The 22,367-nt window shown below is 46.2% G+C and overlaps 1 protein-coding gene and 1 pseudogene across 2 annotated transcripts in view; one reads left to right on the top strand and one right to left on the bottom strand.

Moving 5' to 3' along the window:
* Positions 1 to 22,367, top strand: part of RAD54L (RAD54 like) — a 28,517-nt gene that overhangs the window by 4,520 nt on the left and 1,630 nt on the right. For both annotated transcript variants that reach the window (XM_028123277.2, XM_028123276.2), the window contains 14 exons: positions 5,069 to 5,129; positions 6,063 to 6,198; positions 6,632 to 6,701; positions 6,804 to 7,092; positions 7,316 to 7,440; positions 12,616 to 12,766; positions 15,840 to 15,966; positions 17,019 to 17,093; positions 17,242 to 17,372; positions 17,910 to 18,020; positions 18,172 to 18,295; positions 18,651 to 18,729; positions 19,027 to 19,206; positions 22,152 to 22,315. In XM_028123277.2, coding sequence (XP_027979078.1) covers positions 5,069 to 5,129; positions 6,063 to 6,198; positions 6,632 to 6,701; positions 6,804 to 7,092; positions 7,316 to 7,440; positions 12,616 to 12,766; positions 15,840 to 15,966; positions 17,019 to 17,093; positions 17,242 to 17,372; positions 17,910 to 18,020; positions 18,172 to 18,295; positions 18,651 to 18,729; positions 19,027 to 19,206; positions 22,152 to 22,315 — 1,823 coding nt within the window. The remainder of the gene's footprint in view (positions 1 to 5,068; positions 5,130 to 6,062; positions 6,199 to 6,631; positions 6,702 to 6,803; positions 7,093 to 7,315; positions 7,441 to 12,615; positions 12,767 to 15,839; positions 15,967 to 17,018; positions 17,094 to 17,241; positions 17,373 to 17,909; positions 18,021 to 18,171; positions 18,296 to 18,650; positions 18,730 to 19,026; positions 19,207 to 22,151; positions 22,316 to 22,367) is intronic.
* LOC114224156 (large ribosomal subunit protein eL38 pseudogene) lies at positions 15,486 to 15,686 on the bottom strand (annotated as a pseudogene).

Genomic DNA, 22,367 nt, shown 5'->3' with positions numbered 1-22,367 from the left:
TTGCTTTTGTGATAGTTGAACTATATATAATTCATTAAGTAATACATTGTTTAATTGTTTACTAAGCCTTATTAAAAAATGGTGTGTATGGGGCACCTGGGTGGCTCATTCGGTTAAGTGACTCTTGGTTTCGGCTCAGGTCATGATCTCAGGGTGGTGCGATCAGTCTCTGCGCTCAGCGAAGAGTCTCCTTGAGATTCACTCTCTCCCTCTGCCCCTCCCCCTGCACGCATGCTCTTGCTCTCAAATAAATAAATCTTAAAAAAAATGTGTAGTTCTGTGGGACTCTTTCCATTTAGGATTCATTCAAGTTGTCCTATGTAAGTATATGACATAAGTGCAAGTGCAGTTGGGATTTTACAACAGGGGGTCTCACAGTCTGGAGGTTGGTCAAAGACCTGAATCTGAGGGATGTGCTGATTAGGTTGAGTCCTCAAGGATAGGAGGAGTCAGCCAGGTGAAGAGAATGGGCGGTGTTCTAGATAGAGGGGACCCTAAAGGCAAAAGTGCCTCAGGCCCACAATCATATAGTGCAGCCTTGGAGATGAGAGCACTTAGCCTTAAATGTGATGAGTTTGAAGTTTTGTAGGATAGGATATCTAGGTTTGGGGATGGTTGCAAATATGGGTAGGTGTGGAACCTAGGAGGGAGGTAGGGACTAGAAATAGATTTGGGGTCCTTAGCATAGAGATGATATTTGACCCTTCCAAAGTGTATTGGAGTGTCAGTGAGTGCAGTCAGTGGAGCTGAGGTGCAACCCTGAGCCCCGAGGAACACTTACCTTTAAGGGAGTTAAGCAGAGAAAGAAGAGCTCCTCGGGGGACTGAGCATGAGGTCCTAAAGAGGCGGAATAGTAGGAAAGTGGTGTCATGGTAGTCAAACACAGAGAATATTTGGGAAGAAAGAGTGGCCAGCTTTGGCCAGATAAGGATAGAAACATGTCCACTGGAATTAGGGTTATGTAGGCCATTGGTGATCTTGGCCAGAGTCATTCCAGAGGAGTGGAAGATTAGAAAGGGGAGATACTCTTTCTAGAAGTTTGAAGGGGTAGAGATAAAAGCGGTCAAAGGAATTTTTGGTTTTTTTTAGAGAGCAAGTGTGCATGGGGGGCGGGCAGAGAGGGAGAGAGAATCTCAAGCAGACTCCTCGCTGAGCATAGGCCCCCCCATGCCCCCCCATCCCCCTGGAGCTTGAGCCCAGGACCCTGAGATCATGATCTGAACTGAAATCGAGACGCTTAACTGACTAATCCAGGCTCCCCAAAGGAATTTTTGTTTTTAAAATAGGAGAGAGTTAAGCATGTTTTAAATGCTGGTGAGAGAGAGCTAGTAGAGAGAGAGAGGGAGAGGTTGAGATATAGGAGAGATCAGGCAGAACTGATAGAGTGAATCTCTGGAAGAGGGAAGCTATGACCTTGGTGGGAAAGAGGGATGCTCTCCCTCTTTTTATTTTTATTTTTCTAAGATTTTATTTATTTGACAGAGACACAGCAAGAGAGGGAACACAAGCAGGGGGAGTGGGAGAAGGAGAAGCAGGCTTCCTGCAGAGCAGGGAGCCCAACGCAGGGCTCGATCCCAGGACCCCAGGATCATGACCTGAGCCGAAGGCAGAGGCTTAACGACTGAGCCACCTAGGCACCCCTGCTCTCCCTCTTTTATGAGAAAGAAGGGATGGTATGAATTTGCAGTAACTAAATAAAGTGAGAACATGCTCTCTCCCCTGCCTCTGCCAGTCTTAATCAGACCAGGTTCCCGGAGGCTGGTCATTGCAAGTCTTGTAGGCTGTGCCCTCATGTTTTTGGCCGGGTATGCTCACATTCTTCCACACTAGTTGCACAACCTTGCAGTTCAAAGTCTTGCATTTTAAATCTGGAGCATAAATTCTTGGCTACTCAGAGCCTCAAATCTAGCCTGTATTGCCAATTTTGAAAATAATATTTCAGTTTTTTGGGGACACCTGGCTGGCTCAGTCAGTGGAGCATAAGAATCTTGATCTCAGGGTTATAGGTTCAAGCCCATGTTGGGTATAGAGATTACTTAAAAAAAAAAAAAACTTTAATATTTCAGGTTTAGAATTGAAGCCAAATTAGAAAGGAAGTTAGAGGGGCGCCTGGGTGGCTCAGTCGTTAGGCGTCTGCCTTCGGCCCAGGTCATAATCCCAGGGTCCTGGGATCGAGCCCCGCATCAGCCTCCCTGCTCAGCGGGAGGGAGGCCTGCTTCTCCCTCTCTCACTCCCCCTGCTTGTGTTCCCTCTCTCGCCGTGTCTCTCTCTGTCAAATAAAATCTTTAAAAAAAAAAAAATTAGAATCCATCTCCTTCCTTTCCCTCTTATTTATTTATTTATTTATTTATTTATCTATTATGAGAGGGAGAGCATCCATTGGAGAGCTGGGGGAGGGGCAGAGGGAGAGGGAGAGAAGCAGACTTCCTGCTGAGTGTGGAGCCCAATACGATGCTGGGGGCTTGACCCCAAGACCCTGAGATCACGACCTGAGCTGAAATCAAGAGTCAGATGCTCAACCAGCAGCCACCAGGCACTCCATCCTTTTCTCCTCCTTTGACTTAAGGGTGGCTTTGCTTTAGCATTGTTCATATACAAGTTTCTCATTATCATTGCTATTAATAATTATAATAATCATGGTAATTAAAAATAGTACAAGATTTTATTCAGCTGCAAAGAAATACGCAAATAATTTGGGCCTTTCTCTGAATCCCCCCATCATGTTATTTAGTGTGATGAAGTTCAGTTCTCCACATTCTTTTTCTATCTTCCAGGAGATTGTCAAATATATTCATTATATTTTTCCTATTTGCAGTACACTGAGTTTCTAGAAATTTGTAATCTTTATAGAAATGGGTCAGAATAAAAGTAAAAATTTCAGGGCAAGACAGGTTTGCTTTTTTCCCTATTAAACTATCTTTTTGCTTGAGGGGAATAGTTTTCATTATTTCTTTTTCCACTAATGTATTCCCATTAAAACTACCTTTAGGGTTTCTGTTCTTGTTTTCTCCTTGCTTTCTTGGGTTTCAGCTCTTGTTTTGTTGAGGTTCACAGGCCATAGTATTTCCCCACAGAGCTCAGGGATAGATAGACCAGAAGGCCAGAGCTTTGATGGGCTTGTCAGAGTTGGCTCAGGGGCTGGTGCTCGGGACTCCCCTGCCTGCTCTTCTGTTCCAGCGCCATCACCCAGTGCTGGTTCCAGGCTGAGGTGCTGACACAGAGGCTTCCTGTAGGCTCTGAGGTGGAGGCACCAAAGCCACCCTTCTCTAGGACCTATGTATGTTTGCTTCTTGTTACCCTTGGCCCACCTGCTTTTTTTTGGTCATTTGTTTGCCCTCTCATGTCCTCTTTCTCGTGTTCTCTCTCACGCCTTCCCGTGGCAAGAAGCTGCTGACTCTGGGCTGATGCGTATGGCTGTAGTCAAACAGTTGGATTAGGAGGCCATACCACCCACTGGTTACAAGTAAGGGTCTTGGAATGAGGAAAGTCCTGCACCTATCATGGCCCTGTGACTTGGGAAAGTGACTTAACCACTCCATCTCCATACACCCATCTGTAAAATGGAGATACCAGCGATAGTACATGGACATCCTAGTGCTGGTAGTGAGGATTCAATGGCAGTCTGAGTGCGGGCATCTTGAGTGCTTAGCACTGCATCTGGTATACACTGTTAGTCATCATTACTGTTGTCATTTTTGCTGTTGTTGTTAATATTTACTAATACTACTGTTCCTATTACTGCTACTACCACTACTTTTTGAAGGTCTGGTGAGTTCCCAAGGAGGCCAGTGTAGGAAATTAGATGTAGTAGGCAGAATTGATATGACAAAAGAAATGTGAGGTATGTTTGGGAAGATGTAGTCCTGGAGGAGAGTGTTTGAATCCAAATATTGGAGTTCCCTGTTAGTACTGAGGTTGGGTAAGTTTGTGGTGCTTTCTTAAAAGGTGATGTACCCTAGGGAATAGTTGTTCTTGCTGGCATGGCCTTTCCTGAATGAATGGGTTTAAGCCTTGTGGCTGACGACTGAGGCTGGGCACTTGCCAGTGGCACTCTGCTGTCCCTGAGTATTTGTAGAATCTTTGTAAAGCCTCAAAGATGAAAGCTGTTGTATAAAACCTAATAACCTAATATGGAGCACTTCTCCTTTTTTTTTTTTTTAAGATTTTATTTATTTATTTGACAGAGAATGAGAGATAGAGAGCATGAGAGGGAAGAGGGTCAGAGGGAGAAGCAGACTCCCTGCTGAGCAGGGAGCCCGATGTGGGACTCGATCCCGGGACTCCAGGATCATGACCTGAGCCGAAGGCAGTCGCTTAACCAACTGAGCCACCCAGGCGCCCTGGAGCACTTCTCCTTATGTTCTAGATGCATCTGAGTGAGATGTAATCAAAATATAACGCTCTGAATGTATTACCTTTATTTTTTATTTTTTTAAAGATTTTTAAAATTTATTTAATTGACAGAGCGAGAGAGGGAACACAAGCAGGGGGAGTGGGAGAGGGAGAAGCGGGCCTCCTGGTGCCCTTGAATGTATTATCTTTAAATAGGCATGTTGTTATTTTAAATTTTTTTAAAAACGATTTATTTATTTTAGGGGCGCCTGGGTGGCTCAGTCGGTTAAGCTTCTGCCTTCGGCTCAGGTCATGATCTTAGGGTCCTGGGATCGAGCCTTGCATCGGGCTCCCTGCTCAGTGGGGAACCTGCTTTTCCCTCTCCCTCTGCCGCTCCCCCTGCTGTGCTCACTCACTTTCTCTCAAGTAAATAAATAAAATCTTTAAAAAAAAGATTTATTTATTTTAGAGAGCAAGAAAGCGGGTGCGAGTTGGGGAGGGGCAGAGGGAGAGGGAGGGAGAGAATCTCAAGCAGATACTCCACTGAACACGGAACCTGATGTGGGGCTCAATCCATGACTCCCAGATCATGACCTGACTGAATATGAGTCAGATGCTCAACTGACTAAGCCACCCAGGTGCCCCTAAATAGGCATTTTAGACTGCATTTGTAAAAATATTATCCCATAACCTCTTTAATCAGTCCTAAATCCCTGTTTCTTCTTTTTGTTTTTAGGAAGCCTTTATTCGAAGCATTTTGTCAAAGCCTTTTAAAATCCCCATTCCAAATTATCAAGGTAAAAAAATGGATACTTTCCTATTTTTTTTGAATCAGTCATGTGTGAATGTATCTGAATAATTTAAAACCTCTGCTTTTGTAAATACATGCTTACCTTGGAATTGAAGATGCCAGGCCAGTGGTGACGGTGTGTGGGGGCAACACTCTAGAGGCCTGCATGTAGGCTGTGTTTGATAGCTTCAGCAAGGCCTGCCATGACTAACTGCCCCTCATCTTCTTGGGGGGTGGGGGTATGCCAGTGCTTGGGAAGCTTTTGGTGGGCCCAGGTGGCTGATGGCCTCAGATAGTCAACCTCAGAAATGAGATGCTACTAAATTCACTCAGATTGAATGAAACCTGGGTTCTGTGTAGGACATAGCATTGTGCTAAAACTGGGGCTGGGGAGGGAGGAGGCCAACTCTCAAGAGCTCTCTGTCTTGAAGGGCCCCTTTGGGTTCTAGACCTTTCTAGGCTTTATTTATTTATTTATTTAAAAAAATTTTTTTTTAAAGATTTTGTTTGTTTATTTGAGAGAGAGAATGAGAGTTAGAGAGCACGAGAGGGAAGAGGGTCAGAGGGAGAAGCAAGACTCTCTGCTGAGCAGGGAGCCCCATGTGGGACTCGATCCCGGGACTCCAGGATCATGACCTGAGCTGAAGGCAGTCGCTTAACCAACTGAGCCACCCAGGCGCCCAAGACCTTTCCAGGCTTGACTTGAGATGAACAAGACCCAACCCTCCAGAAGTTTATAGTTAAATGGGAGAAGTAAAATGGGAAGAACTCTGATCTGAGGCAGACTGGGATAATGGTCAGATAGAGGTGCGCAGCTGGGTTTTGGGAGAGAGAAGGTCATATGCAAGCTTAGGACAAGTTATGTGAAGGATAGGCATTTGAGCTGGTCCTGCTGATCTCTTCAATATAGAGGCTCAGGTGACAGATTGTTGGTTTCTAGGTCCTCTGGGCTCTCGGGCATTGGGCCTCAAAAGGGCTGGGGTCCGCCGGGCCCTCCATGACCCCTTGGAAGAAGGTGCCTTGGTTTTGTACGAGCCTCCCCTGCTGAGCGCCCATGACCAGCTGAAGCTTGACAAGTATGTACATTGGTATTTCTTGAGCAGGTCTGGTCTTCTGTTAAGTGCACATACCTAGAAGGGCAGAGGGCATTGTGGTGTGATTTTTCCTTGGGACTGGCATGTTTTCAGAGTGCTGTCATGACCACTGCATCACCATCCAGAGAGTGGGTAGGTGGGGAAGGAGAGTGCGTGGGGAAGCTTGTGGGCATGTCCAGTTGTTGGAGGTTCCTCACCCTTCCTGCCAAGCTTGCTCAGGGGAGCAGGAGGGATTGATGACATAGGGAACCCTCTCCTCACTTTCTAACTCTTGGAGCAAAAGTTGCTATGGTTTGATTAGCAGGCCACGAAGGCCCTCTCAGGCAGCGGCCTCTGGATTAGCAGGACACGACTTCCTGAGGGCGTACCCTTGTGCTTATCTGAGCTCCATGTTTTCTTTGCTGTGTTTCCTCAGGGAAAAACTCCCTGTCCATGTGGTTGTTGATCCTATCCTCAGTAAGGTCTTGCGGCCTCATCAGAGAGAGGTAAAGGGGGTTGGGGGGAAAGAGGTATGGGCTGGGAGACTGCCATCCCTGGGGCAGCAGCAGTGTGGATGCCAGAGTGGCCTGAGTGCTGTTATTCCCCAGGGAGTGAAGTTCCTGTGGGAGTGTGTCACCAGCCGGCGCATCCCTGGCAGCCACGGCTGCATCATGGCTGATGAGATGGGCCTGGGCAAGACGCTGCAGTGCATCACGTTGATGTGGACACTTTTGCGCCAGAGTCCAGAGTGCAAACCAGAAATTGACAAGGCAATGGTGGTGTCACCCTCCAGCCTAGTGAGGAACTGGTACAATGAAGTTGGGAAATGGCTTGGAGGGAGGATCCAACCTCTGGCCATTGACGGAGGCTCTAAGGACGAGATAGACCAAAAGCTGGGTACGGAGCCTTAACAGAGTTGGCTGTGCTCTTCCATGTAACCTGCTCTTTCCTTGTGTGTATGCTCTCTGATGGGCAGCAGGCTGAGGGCAATGAGGGGGTAGAAGAGAATTCCCATGCAAAATAGTGGAAATGGTTATTTCCAGGCTAAATTAAAGAACTATCAAACTTTTTTCTTTAAGATATTCTAAGATTTGTTCCCTTCACGTGTTTTCTGTTGTAGAAGGATTCATGAACCAGCGTGGAGCCCGAGTGCCTTCTCCCATCCTCATCATTTCCTATGAGACATTCCGCCTTCATGTTGGAGTCCTCCAGAAAGGGAGTGTTGGGCTGGTCATATGTGACGAGGTACTTGACTTTCAGCAGTCTGTGAGTCCTGGTAGAGGAAAGTGTTGAAATCTCCTCACTAAGAACTGCCATCCAAGGCCTGTGTGTCACTGGGGAATTTTTTTTAGATTTTATTTATTCATTTGAGAGAGCGCAAGAGAGCGCATGAGTGGGATGAGTGTGGGGGAGAGAAGCAGACTCCCCACTGAACAGGGAACCTGACACGGCCTCGATCCCAGGACCCCGAGATCATGACCTGAGCCAAAGGCAGACACTCAACTGACTGAGCCACCCAGGCGCCCCAGTCTTCTCGGAATATTAAGGACAGAATTTGTTGCCTTAGGGGATGCAAGTGAGAGGCAGAGCCCTTGACACCAAATCTGCCAATAGGGATTAAGCGGTGCTTGCAACTCCAAGGAGGGTGAGGTTTGGTTTTGTGCCTCTAGATAGTATTCTTAGACCAGGGAAAGACTTTGAAGGATGAGAGGGATTTGGATGGGTGGAGAGACACGGTAGTGTTTAGGGGAGTAGGTTCTGGAGTCAGACTTTTATTCAAATTCTGGCTCTTCTACTTACAGTGAAATGATCTCGGACAAGTCACTTAACCACCTGAGCCTCTGTTTCTGAGTCAGTAAAGTGGGGTAATCATTTGTTTCATGGGATTATTGTGAGGATTAAATGAGGTGAATGAGGGAAAGCTCTTATCATAGTGCCTGGTATGTTCATAAGACTGGTAGTTGTCATAAGACTTTTTTTTGTTGTAGGCTGGGGGGGATGCATGTGAACAGAAACACAGGTAGGAAAGCCCAGTGTGGACAGTCCATACACCTTAGAGTAGTCTGTGTTGACTCTCTGGGACAAAGGGAAATGTGGTAATAGTTACTTACTAGCCTTTTCCACCACTATGCATGAATGGTGGTAGAGGTGCTACTACCTAGAAAGGCAGGGTGGCTGGGAACTTCCCGGTATAAAGAATTTTCCAGGTTTTCAGGGTGTTTGGCTATGCTGAGGCTGCTACTATTTGCACCTCTTGGGAAGAGTGAAGGCCACTTTGCACACCCCTGGGGCTTTAGTGGAGAGATGGCTGAAAGACTTGGCCCCGTTTGTCAACTGATTGGCAAGCCTGACTATGCTCTGGGAACTACAGGTTAGCTCACTATCTGAGGGACTTTTGGGGAGGTTACAGAGAAGAAAGGCTTACTTTTGGGATGCCATGCTTGCTAGTTAGGATCTCTTTCCCAATTGGGCTTTTGTCCTTAATAAAGAGTCCATCATTGTCTGACATGTGTACCAACCTGTGACAGCTCGAAGGGCTGTTCTTTCTGGTAAAAGTAAAGGGTTTAGCAGGTTGGGGTGGGTTATATGTGTGATAACCCTATAGAGCTCAGGGCCCTGGCCCATCTAGACTTTCTTCTGCTCTGTAGTGTTTCTTTTCTTTCTCATTCTGTCCTGTTTTGCAAGCTGACTCTGCAGGGCAGAGGGGACTAGGCTGCTTCTTGCCACACTACAGCATCCTGGCCCTCCTTTTTACTCATCTGCCTTTTTTTGTCAGCAATTTGTCAATTGTCAGAGACACAAGGAAGCCAGTCCTGAAAGACAGTCGGCCTACTCTAGGAGGAGTTTGTCGTTTTGTCCCATTCAGATCCTGGAAAGGGAAGATGCCACCCCTGGCTTTCATGCTCCCAGCATCCGCGATGCTCCCTCCTAGCTGATGCTTCTCTCTGGCACACAGAAGTGCTGCATAATAACTCTGTGTACAAAATCTTTGGTCCTTACAGTAATCCGAGTTAGGGCAAGTCAGAAGACTTGGGCTCAGCCTTGGTTCTGCTTCTTGTAAGCAGCCTGTGTAGATGAGACTGCTCGGAGACTGTCACTTCCATACAGTGAGTGGGTGGCACAAGGTCTACCTGAAAAGGACGTGGTCCAGATCAAGAGAGATGTGTGGAAGTGTTTTGTAAAGTATATGAATAGGTGAGGGATTGACATTGTTGTCATCATCTCAGTTTTGGAGGTTAGGAGAAGTGTGATGACTTGCCCAGTTGCCTCTGCCAGGACCTAGTGAGCTGGGACTTGAACCCAGGCCTGAGATTTTAAGACCTGGCTCTTATCCCTTACTGCCTTGGATATAATAACAAAACTTGGTGTAGGAAGCGTGGCTTAGGCATGGATAGAGGAATGTGTGCCTTCTCCAGACCCATATATGTTCTTTTATAAGATCTAGAACACATGGCAAGTCAGAAGAAACATGCTGGGGAAATGCATAAAAAACAAGAATGCTACTCGTAGGGCTCATGTTTCAGAGAGAAAAGTGGTATTTAATCATGGTATCATTTTTTGTTTTTAAAAAGGATACGTGGAGAACCCTGCCAGAACAGAAATTCAGCAGTAGCTTATTAATAAGAGCTTTGACAACTTTTCATCTGGCCAAACGTTTGAATTGCTCAGTTGCCAGAGTTTGGCTTTTATTTTTTTAAAAGATTTTATTTTTAGGGCGCCTAGGTGGCTCAGTCAGTTGAGTATCTGACTCTTGATCTCAGCTCAGGTCTTGATCTCAGGGTCGTGAGTTTAGGCCCTGCCTTGGGCTTTGCACTGGGTATGGAGCCTACTTTAAAAAAAAAAAAAAAAGAAGAAGAAAAGAAAAAAGAAAGATTTTATTTTTAAGCAATCTCTACACCCAGCATGGGGCTTGAACTCATGACCCTGAGGTCAAGAGTAGCACACTCTTCTGACTGAACCAGCCAGGCACCCCAGAGTTTGGGTTTTAAATCTCTGGGTGGGGGCTCCTGGGTGTCTCTTTCATTGTCTGTCTTAGGTTCAGGTCATGATCCCAGGGTCCTGGGATCGAGCCCCACATCAGGCTCCCTGCTCAGCGGGAAGCCTGCTTCTCCCTCTCCCACTCCCCCTGCTTGTGTTCCCTCTCTCACTGTCTGTCTCTCTCAAATAAAAAAAAAAAAAAAAAAAAAAATCTCTGGGTGTTGGTGGGAGGAAGTGGGTCTGGAGCCCGGGTATTCCCATAGGGAGTTGGGATTGGCTTTCCCTTCCAGAGACCCACAGGGATATTGTGTCAGCTCAGTTCATTTATTGGGTTATTTATTAAGTGCCTGTTGTGTGTCAGGTCCTGGGGGTCCCATGATGCCTGCCCTCAGGGAGCTTCAGTTGAGAGGGACCCAGTTGTTGACACCTATTTCCCTAGGGTCTTTTGGGTAATTTCCTCACAAGTTTCATTTCCCTCTTAGGCTCCAGAGTCTCAGCCTTCTCTGTTTCAGGGCTAGAGCTTGGAGCCTCTAGTTTTTTATTTTTTTGTTTTGGGTGTCTTAAAAAATATTTTTAAATTGAGATGTAATTGACATATAACATTATTAGTTTTAGGTATACAACATCCAGTCATCCAGTCGTTTTCAAAGTTTAAAATTCTAGGTCTAATTCTTCTTTTTTTTTATTTTTAAAGATTTTATTTATTCATTTGAGAGAGAGAATGAGATAGAGAGAGAGAGCATGAGGGGGGGAGAGTCAGAGGGAGAAGCAGACTCCCTGCTGAGCAGGGTGTCCGATGCGGCACTCGATCCCGGGACTCCAGGATCATGACCTGAGCCGAAGGCAGCCGCTTAACCAACTGAGCCACCCAGGTGCCCCAGGTCTAATTCTTCTTTAATAGCAGTGGTGGTTATTCATTCATTTCATTCAACAAACATTTACTGAGCAGTTCTCTGTTTGGGGCTCTGTCCTAGGCACCAAGTTACATAAAGGCAAGTCTGACATGGTCTCTGCCTTAAGAAGTCCTTGTCTAGCTGGGGAGATTAAGTAGAGTATGAGTAGTGCTCTAGTATGTATAGCAGTAGATGAGCGGCAGGGGAGTGCACTGCCCACACTTTGGAATCACAAAGACCTGAGTTCAAATCCTAGTTCTGCTTTCTACCAGTGTGATTTGGGATAACTGTTCACCTCGCTGAACTTCATTTTCTCTAAAATAGGTATTACAATTCCCACTTATCTGATTGTTACCTGGATTATAGAAGAGACTATAGGGAAGTGCTTCTTAATAGTACAGTGCCTGGCACTTTGAAAAGATTCAGTAAACAGGTATTATGTCACAGGGTGCCATAGGAGCGTGGAAGTGGGAGAGACCAACAGCCTGGGGTCATTGAGGAAGACTTTGCATAGGAGGTGACATTTGAGGAATTTGCCTTTGGGAGAGAAACTGGGCAGAGGAATGGCATGGGCAAAGAGACCTAAGGAAATCCAGCCTTAGGAGTGGGGAGGAGAACAAGACAACTCTCAACAAGACAAGCTGTTGAGAGTTGTCAGAGAAGATACCTAGGGCTTTACTGAGAAGTGCTAAACTAAGGAGCTTGGACTTGATTCTAGAGACAGGAGGGTCGGTGGAGGGTCTGTGTTTAATTGCATTGTACAAGGCTGACCAGAGGGGGAGCATGCTGACTTGTTTGTTCATTCTTTCACGGGTGGTTGTGTTTCAAATGCCTTGCCCGCTACGGGCTGAAATGGGGGACTTCGGATGGAAGAGGCACAGGCCTGATCTTGCCCATGTGGTTCTTGGGGAAAGAGGAAAGACAATAGGGTTCTTTACAACTTTCTTGAAAAAGCCTTAAAAAAGAGAGAAGTAACAGTGGTGTGTATGAGGGGTGAGTGACGGAGAATAGAGATTGGGGTACAGATGCAGAGGGAGGCAGAGAGAGGCTCTTCAGGTATGTGAGCTGTGGATTCTGCAGGGTGAGGGAAGGAGGAGCCTGGCCTAAGTCCCTTTAGCTCTGACAGCATAGACATGGCCTGTAAACCAATTCAGAAGGCCCCTGGCTCAGTAGATTCTGGGTTGGTTGGGCTGATGGGGAGGGGAGGATTCCCTGAAAACGGGTCTAGAATAGAACATGGCTGAATGTCTCTGAAGAGGATAAGCAGCCTGCTAAGGCTCTGGAGGTTGGGGCAGGGAAAACGAGGGGAGGTAACGGAGTCGAGGGAATCCTTGCTTTATGAATGTAGCACTGATGGTCTGGAAACTGAAGGTCTGTCTCTTGAACCTGACTTTTCTCCCTAAGAAGGCAGGTAAATTCTCACTCTTACTGTATCCTGCTCAGTTCCCAAGGCCCCAGGACCTGTAATGTTTATGATTCCTCTTTTCCTGTCTACACAGGACTTTGCCACATCATGCCCAGGCCTAAGTGAGAATTAATTTCCTTGCAGGGACACAGACTTAAGAACTCTGAGAATCAGACTTACCAGGCACTGGACAGCTTGAACACCAGCCGGCGGGTGCTTATCTCCGGGACCCCCATCCAGAATGATCTCCTTGAGTATTTCAGCTTGGTACATTTTGTTAATTCAGGCATTCTGGGTAAGAAACCAGCCTTGTCTGCTACATTGGAGAGGAGTCTTGCTTTGGTCTTGGGAGTGTAACTCTAGCTGAAGAGAGAGAGGGGAGAATGCTAGTTATATGTAGGTCACTAGGCACTCTTGTAGGAAGACTTCTTTTGTCAGGGAGTAGCTTAGCCATTGGGAGACCTTGTTTCTACTGAACAACTCAGCAAGGCCCACGCCAGCCATTTTTCCACCACAGAGGTGGTAGGGCTATGCCCAATGTAGTGTCACTATGAGCTGGGGATGGAAACACTACCCGTAGGCATTTTTTTGCTCATCAGATCCTAGCTGCCTCAAGAGCTTTGGCCTCGGAGCAGACTGTCTTGGGCAATTTTTGTTTCTTAACTACTTCTAGTGTACAATTCGGTGTCATTAAATATGCTTACATTGTTGTGCAACCATCACCACCATCCATCTCCAGAACTTTTTTTATCTTGCAGATCTGAACCTCTACCCATTAAATAGTAACTCCCCCTGTCCCATTCCCCCAGCCTCTGGCAACCACAGGTGGGTAGTTCTTGCACATAAATATATGTGGGAGGGTTTGTTGGTGCCACCCCAACTTGCCAGTGCTCAGGAAGATAACTTTAGGCGAGAACCAGCTAAGCAGCAAGATTTCATAAAGTGAACACATTTGTGTAACAACTATCAGATCAATTACTGCCACCATCTCTGCAGGAACCCTTCTTTTTTTTTTTTTTTTTTTCAGATTTTATTTATTTAGAGAGAATCCCAAGCAGGCTCTATGCTGAGCACGGAGCCCAATGTGGGGCTCAGTCCCACGACCCTGAGATTGTGACCTGAGCCAGAATCAGGAGTCAGATGCCCAACCAACTGAGCCACCCAGGCACCCCTAGCAGCACCCCCTTTCTAATCACTGTTCTCTCCTTTTCCCCTAGAAGTGAACACTCTTTTGACACTTGAGTTTGGTTTTTGCCTGTTTTTGACTTTATGTAAATGGAATAATACAGTATATATTCCTTGACATCTGGTTTCTTTTTTTGTTCAACATTATGTTTATGAGAGTCATCCATGTTGTTGCTCGTGGCGGTAGTTTGTTTTCTTCTTTGTATACTGTTCCTTTTTTTTTTTTTTTTTTTTTTTTTTTAAGAGAGGGGAGCAGAAAGGCAGAGGGAGAGGGGTCAAGAAAATCTTAGGCTCCTCGCCCAGCACAAGCGTGATGCGGGGCTCCATCCCATAACCCTGAGATCACCACCGGAGCCAAAATCAAGAGTTGGATGCTTAACCCAACTGAGCCACCCACGTGCTCCAATACTATTCCATTTTTATGAATATACCAGAATTTATTTATCTGTTCTGTTGATGGGTAGTTGAGTTTCCAGGTTTTTTGTTTTGTTTTTTAAAGATTTTTATTTATTTATTTGACAGAGAGAGAGACAGCGAGAGAGGGAACACACAAGCAGGGGGAGTGGGAGAGGGAGAAGCAGGCTTCCCGCGGAGCAGGGAGCCCGATGTAGGGCTCAATCCCAGGGTCCTGGGATCATGACCTAAGCTGAAGGCAGACACTTAACGACTGAGCCACCCAGGCGCCCCGAGTTTTCAGTTTTTTATTCTTTTGAGTAATGGTGCTGTGAACATTCTTGTATGTCTTTCCTTGAGCATAGTGTGCGTTTGTCTTGTGTAAATATGCATTCTCTGTCCTACAAGTGGAATCGCTGGGTCATATGTTATGCATGTGTTCAGCTCTAGTAGATAGCGATTGTGCCAGTAGTATAGGAGAATTCATGTCTCTACATCAGAGGTCAGCACATTTTTTCTTAAGGGGCTAGATAGTATTTTAGACTTGCAGGCCATACTGTCTCTGTTATAAGTACTCAGCTCTGCTCTTGTAGCATGAAAGCAGCCATTGAATGTAAATGAATGGGCATGGTTGTATTCTAATAAAACTTTATTTACAGAAACAGGTGCCTGGCCCATGGCTGTAGTTTGCCGACCTCTGCTTTTATATCATCACCCATTTTTATCTTGAGAAATTTTTAAAAATTTTAGTCATTTTGGTGGGTGTTTCATGATAGCATTTGCGTAATGTTGAATAAAGTTGAACACCTTTTAATATGTTTATTGGCCATTTGAGATCCTCATTTGTGAGATATCTGACTTTTTTTATTCCTGGCCAAAAGAAAACCCTATACCCATTAAGCAGTCACTCCCTATTTCTCCTTTCCCTTAAACTCTGACAATCGCCAGTCTGCTTTCTGTCTCTATGGACTGGCCTATTCTGGACATTGCATGTAAATGGAATCATACAATATCTGACCTTTGTGTTTGGCTTCTTAGTATAACGTTTTGTCCATATTGTAGCAGGTATTGGTACTTCATTGCGCTGATACATGCTACTTCATCTCTTATAAGCAGCATATAGATGGGCTTTAAAAAAAATCCAGTCTGACAGTTGTGTTGTCTTTTTAATTGGATTATTGATCCACTTATATTTAATGTAATTAGTTATATATTTGAGTTTAAATCTGTCTATATGGCCTGTCAAGTCCCCACTTGCTTTGGTAGCTCTCTGATCTGTTCAGAGATTGCCTATGGTTTGTCTAGCTTTGTTCTTGACAGGAAAGTGGTCTGTAACAAAGTAGCCTGCCACTGTTGGTAGTGGGCTAATCATTCCTTTTTTACACTTTTTTTTTAATTAAAAAAATGTTAATACAGTTCAAATCAGTGTGCCAGGTTCATTTCAGCTCCTTCACTGCCAAACCTGGGAGCTGGGATTGCTTTAGTTTCTCTGCCTTCTCCTTGTCTGTGATGACCAAGGTGTAAAGGTATCTGGTGCATCAAACTCTAAACTTAACATTATTCTTATGTTTCTTGATCTTGACAGATTTAGCATCCTTGTGCCTGACTGTAAGCAGAAAGTCCTTGATTTCTTCAAATTTTGCTTAGCATGGCTACCAGGGGCCTCCGGGGGAGCGTGTGGCTGGCACAGCAAGCGACTAGAAGCGAGGACAGGAAAGAGTGAGACTTGCCCTTTGGTTTTCTTATTTACATTCTTTAGTGCTTTAATTTTCCCTTCTCTCTTGTCTTAGGAACGGCCCAAGAGTTCAAGAAGCGTTTTGAGTTGCCAATCTTAAGGGGTCGGGATGCAGCTGCCAGGGAGGCAGACAGACAGCTGGGAGAGGAGCGGTTGCGGGAGCTCACCAGCATTGTGAATAGGTAATGGCAGGGTGGGGGCTGGACTAGGCAGCAGCTCCTTTCTTCAGGATTTCCCCCCAAGTTAGGTCATCAGAATTGCCTGCTGAGTCAGCCAAGGCAATCCTCCGGGGCCGTGGCCCATGAGGGCTGGGATTCGAGGGAGTGGGATCTGCGCCCTGACCAGAGCCACTGAACAAATGGAAGTGTCTTGCAGGCCAAGTCCCTGCTTGCTTCTTGGCCTGGGCCCTGTAGTCTTGTTTGGGGCTGCTTAGCATCCTGTTCAGGAAGCTCTTCTCTGATGTTGCCTGACTCCCTGAGCAAAATATCCCTTGGAGCATTGTTAGTGCTTCAGAAGCTTCCTGTCAGTTGATCTCAGAGCTGAAGCACCAGGCTTCCCTTCTCAGGCCCCACAGCCTTCCTGGACAGGTAGCAATAGATCTGAGGGATGGGTGTGGCTCCCAGACTAAGAGGGCTTTTCCATAGGGTCCACATAATCCAGGGGAGAAGTACATTTGGGACTCCTCTGTTGTAGGTAATATATTTGATGATTTATATCCTGGAGTCCTGCCCCCTCTCCGATTTTAGGTGGTAGGAAGGACAGTCACTATGTTCTTAGGAGCTACTCCTAGTTCTTAGGAGCTACTCCTTAGGTGCCTGATCCCTATCTTTCCTGGTCTGCCAGGAGGTAAGGGCTTAATTTCATTGAACCTTGGGCCATGTGGTATTTGGGCAAGCGCAAGTAGAAACTCCCCTAAGGACTTAGTGGTTTGTTGCTTGCTTTCCCTGTCTGAGCACCAGGCTCAATGGGAGGTCTTGGCCTTCTCTTGAAGACCAGCTAAACTTTTGAGGAAGAAGACAAAGCGTTGTCAGTGTAAGCTAGATTGTTTGAAAGGGTCTTTATTCCCCTGACTGAGACCCTCATAAAGATATCTTTGCCATAGGGCTGATGGGTCTCTGACATTTGATACTACAGAAGAGAAATAGTGTTTTGGATTCTTTGGGTGGTAGCTTTTATTCCAGTAGTTAGCATAGCATTTTTACCAACCTTTTGCCTTTTTATCCTGTCTCCCCAGGTGTCTGATACGGAGGACATCTGATATCCTGTCTAAATATCTGCCTGTGAAGATTGAGCAGGTGGTTTGTTGTAGGTACTGAACTCAGCTGAGGGGTATAGAGTGAGTGTGTTTAAAAAAAAAAAAAAAGCTCAGTCCTTGAGGCATGGCTGGGCTCTCACAGTGTCTTCAGGGCAGAAGTGTGGTCCAGCCTTTCCCACTGACCCAGCTGCCCTTTTTTCAGGCTGACACCCCTTCAAACTGAATTATACAAGAGGTTTCTGAGACAGGCCAAGCCTGCCGAAGAGTTGCGTGAGGGCAAGATGAGTGTGTCTTCCCTTTCTTCCATCACCTTACTAAAGAAGCTTTGTAATCGTGAGTTGGGTCCATGTCCTGGGTTCCTCTGAAAGAGTGAGTGAGGGTAGGCTCCTGTATGGTCTAGACACCTTCCAAACTTGTCTAGAGTCCTCATGAAGGCCACATGTGATTCTAGCCCTCCCTGAGGTATGAACCCTACCTTGTGTACTCTGTAAACCAGACCCTTTGTTTTGGAAGGTTCAGCTCATCCCCTGCCCAGCCCATGCTTGATGCTTGGGATATATGGGACTCTGTGAGTATGTGTACGCACACGTGTGCATATAAAATGTTGGACAGGGGGAAAAATAACAAACTTGCCCTCTCTGATATAGTTCCCTTTTTGCTGGGAGAACACACTGGTGAGCAAGATGGTCCCAGATGGAACTGACTGCATACTGGGATTTGGGGCCAAGCAAGTCTGGTGCTGAGGAAGGTCTGCTGGGTAGGCTTCTAGAGGGGCTTCCAATGAGCACTGAAGTGGAAACACCCGAAAGCATTGTAGCTGGCATTTTGCATTTTGTTTGTGGGTTTGTGTCGTTCTCCCCCACCCCCCAGATCCAGCTCTAATCTATGACAAGTGTGTGGAAGAGGAGAATGGCTTTGAAGGTGCTTTGGAAATATTTCCCCCTGGTTATAGCTCCAAGGCTGTAGAGCCCCAGCTGTCAGGTAAGCCAGTCTTTGGGCTCCTCTGGGAGGAGGAGTGGGAGATTGTCTCTGTTTGCTAGATGTATCCTTATCTCAAGGCATGATATCAGGAGTAAGAGTCCACGGGCATTGGGATGGCCTGCTGGGGGCTAACGGTTGCTGATTTCTCTAGGTAAGATGCTGGTCCTTGATTACATCCTGGCAGTGACCCGAAGCCGCAGCAGTGACAAAGTAGTGCTGGTGTCCAATTACACTCAGACATTGGACCTCTTTGAGAAGCTCTGCCGGGCCCGAAGGTAGGGAAGAGCCTAATCAGTTTGCCAAAGCAGTGTCTCCTCGACCGTCCCACTAGGAAGAGTAGCTGTTCTGACCGGTGGATGGCGGCCAAGGTGTGGGTATAGTAGGGTCTTCCCAGAAAATACCTGTTCTCTTACTGCTGCAACGGTCCCAGCTCCGTCTCTAAGCCGAAGAGCCCCTGGTCCTTCAGGTACTCCCAGAGGACGGACTCCTGGCCTCTAGCTCCCTGCCTGTCCCTTTGGGAGTTTAGGGCCTCAGGTTGTACATGAATAGCCTCAAGCATGGTTAGTTCCGTTCCTTCGGGAGCAGGGCTCTGCTTCCTTCTTGGTTTTTGATCTTTGGATTCTCCTTCAGGTACTTGTATGTCCGCTTGGATGGCACAATGTCCATTAAGAAGCGAGCCAAGGTTGTGGAGCGCTTTAACAATCCGTTGGTAAATGTACAGCCCCTGTCCCCACACTACCAGTGCAGTAACATCAGAATCCAGGGGTGGTAGAGAAGCTATAAGGGTGCTCTGCTTTAGGGTCTCTTTGATTGTTTTGTTTTTTACCCCTTTTCTGGTGGGTGTGGTGAGGTTAGGCTGGTTGGTGATGGCTGGGCTGGGAAATTGGTAGGCAGACAGGTTGGCGGTATCGGTGGTCCTTACAGCATGAGAGTACAGATGTGTGAGAGAGAGAATAGTCTGCTGGGCTGCAAGAGATTCTTTTTCTCCTGCTTCCTCTCTTTCCAGAGCCCTGACTTTGTCTTCATGCTAAGCAGCAAAGCTGGAGGCTGTGGCCTCAATCTCATCGGGGCTAACCGACTGGTCATGTTTGACCCTGACTGGAACCCGGCCAATGATGAACAAGCCATGGCCCGGATCTGGCGTGACGGTCAAAAGAAGACCTGCTATATCTATCGCCTACTGTCTGTAAGGAGGGTGACAGTGGTCATAGTAGGGGTGGGTCATGGAACAAGACCTTCAGGACCATCTTGGGTTGTTTCTCAGTACCTCTCTCTGTCCCCTCTGCCTCTAGCAGTGGCCAGGCTATGGGCTTAGCCAGAGCCCTTTATTCTTCTGTTCTTCCTCTCTCCACCCAGTTCCTTCAAAACCTCACTATGCCACCTGGATACGTGTTCAGAGGTTAGCAAACTCTCCCGTGGTCGCCTTCCTTTGACAGGACACCTGCTTTCCCTCATCCCTGATCTCAGCTGTGTCACTAGCCTCCACGGGTCCATGGGGCTAAGAAGAGGTACTGGCATTCTCCACGTTCTCAGTCGTCACTCTGACCATCCACCCTACAGTTCTCTTTTATCGGACTTGACTACTGTCTTGTCTTCCTTGTTACGGTCCTCTATCCTATGCTATTTTCCTAATTCATTGATGACTTCGGATACCAGCCCCGCCTTCGTTTTTTTCCCCAGATCATCTGGACCTCAAGGACCATGCAGTTCCTTAGCACTCTGGCCTTCATGTTTCCTTGACCTCCTCTCTTAAGTGAGCTCTTCAACTCCCCCTCATTTAATTACTCCCAAGACCACACTCCAGAATTTTAATAGTGCCAAAACTACACATAGTTCCAAACTTTAATAGCTGTCATTCTCTTCTCACTTCGTGTTCTTCCAGCTTTCTCATACCTCCTACATCTGCTTCAAACTAATGTCCCTAGTACCCCACCTCCCCCCAGTCTGGCTTGACTTCTCTTTCTGTTTGGCCTGATTCTTACTATGCATCCTTTCAGCCACTCTTTCTGTAAAACCTTCTCCACTTGGATCATTACAACTGTTTTCAGCTTCTGCACCAGATAAAATTTGCAGGTATAGATCAGCACTAGCACAAATTCACATGTTCCATTTTGGGCTGGGCCATATCTCGTTTCTTTCAACAGCCACTTCAAGCCTTCACCACTTCCCTCAAGTTTCTTACCTAACCCAGTCTCTCGTTCTTTTTGCAGAGACGTTGTCTTGTACTTCACAGAGAAAATGTAGGCTACCAGGCTTGAATTCTCTAGCCTCTCTTTCGTAAATCTCTGCACCTGGCTCTTCCCTTCCCATCTCCGAGGAAGATCATTTCCTTCTTTTTTGAGGCTCATCATTCTAGCTTTGCCCTAGACTCTTTCCTATCCTTTCCTTTCTTAGTCAGTTAAGTTCTCCTTTACTTCCCTGGGTCTGTAAACATGCTCAAGTAGCTCTCACCTTAAAACATTTTCTTAAGCCTCTGTCCAATTGTAGCTACTGCTTTGTGTTACTTTCCATTCATTCATGGTCACATTTTTCCAAAGCCTACGAATTAACTTCACTTCCTCATCTTCTACTCATTCATCAGACCCTTTATGCCCCTGAACCTACTTTTGAATGTACTATTGGCTTCCTAATTGCCAAAACAAGAAACTCTTGATTTTTCCTCTGTATCTGATACTGTTGACCACTAATCTTTAAAATTGTAATCTGGGGGGCGCCTGGGTGGTTCAGTCGTTAAGCGTCTGCCTTCGGCTCAGGTCATGATCCCAGGGTCCTGGGATCGAGCCCTGCATCGGGCTTCCTGCTCTGCGGGGAGCCTGCTTCTCCCTCTCCCACTCCCCCTGCTTGTGTTCGTTCCCTCGCTGTGTCTCTCTCTTCAAATAAGTAAATAAAATCTAAATAAATAAATAAATAAATAAATAAAATTGTAATCTGGTTTTCCTACCTCTGTGATTACATACACTCATTATATTGACAGATCTCTAAATTTTTAGCCTGGAACTCTTATGAGTTCTAGACCTATATTTCCATCACCTATTGTACATTTCCACTTGCATGTCTTATGAACACTTTGGATGCATGGTGACTAAATTCATTTGCTTTCTGAATTCTGTCATGTAATGGCTCCATTATCCAACCAACCCAAACCTGCGTATCATCCTACTGGACCATTCTCTGTCTCCTAACGACAAATTACTATTGATTTTTACCTTCTGGAAATTTCTTTAACCTTCCTCTCTGTCCCATGCTAAGGTCACAGTCCTCTCTCACTTGGATATTGCAGCAGCTTCCTGATTCTTTACCTTTGGTCTTAACCTGTTTTCACATACTGCTTCCAGAATGAACGTGACAAAAATTCTGATTTTGCTTTTCATCACTTACAGGACAAGGCCAAGCTCTTTCAGGCTAGCATCCATATTTCTTCAGTATGACCTCTGCTGATTTTCTCAATCCCAGCTCTTAACTACATTAACTTAACTACAACCACCATCCTCTAGACAGGCTCAGGTTCTCAGTCCTCTAGTAGACCAGGCTTATTCCTTTGTTCCTATGTGGGACCTAGGAGCTTTCCCTTCTTTCTTTGTAAACCATCTATTCATTTTTTAAGATTCAGCTCAAGGATAATCTTTCAAGCTTTCCAACACTTCCCTCTACCATCCCTCTTATGGGCCCTTAGGTATCATATACAGGTTTTTATTATTGTACCAATTAGTTTAGGTCTCTCCCACTAGACTATGAGCTCAAGAATAGGGATCATATTTGATTCTTCTTTGTATCCTTGTGTACAGGGCCTGGCCTAGGATACCCTAATGATATTTATTGAGTGAGAAAGACCTGGGCTTGGTGTGGAGCTCTGGTGAAGCTGCTGCAAACCTCAGCTCACTCTGAAGGAATGTAGCCAGGCCATGAAACCCTCCATTTGTACAGAAAATACCCTGGGTGAGCAGACATGTACCAGTTATGTTCCCAAGAGATAGACTGGGAAAATGGACTCAGCTGAGCAGACGTGCGGCTATAGGACTTGTAGTTTTATTTCCCCTTCTCTTGGGTGGCTATAGTTTCAAGCCCTAGGTTTTCCTGTCCGCTGTGTTTGGGGATGACTTAGCCATGCATCCCTTGGTCTCCCCACCCCAGGCAGGAACCATTGAGGAGAAGATCTTTCAGCGCCAGAGCCACAAGAAGGCACTGAGCAGCTGTGTGGTGGATGAGGAGCAGGATGTGGAGCGGCACTTCTCTCTGGGCGAGCTGAAGGAGCTGTTTACCCTGGATGAGGCTAGCCTTAGTGACACACATGACAGGTGAGTGGAGTGCCCTTACTGGCTGGTACCTCTGAATCCCCTGCACACATGG

Source organism: Eumetopias jubatus, unplaced genomic scaffold (genome assembly GCF_037043125.1).
Source record: "Eumetopias jubatus isolate StellerSeaLion01/CBP00866 unplaced genomic scaffold, mEumJub1_p1.0 scaffold_4, whole genome shotgun sequence".
NCBI lineage: Eukaryota > Metazoa > Chordata > Mammalia > Carnivora > Otariidae > Eumetopias > Eumetopias jubatus.
This window is presented reverse-complemented; position numbering and strand designations above follow the sequence as displayed.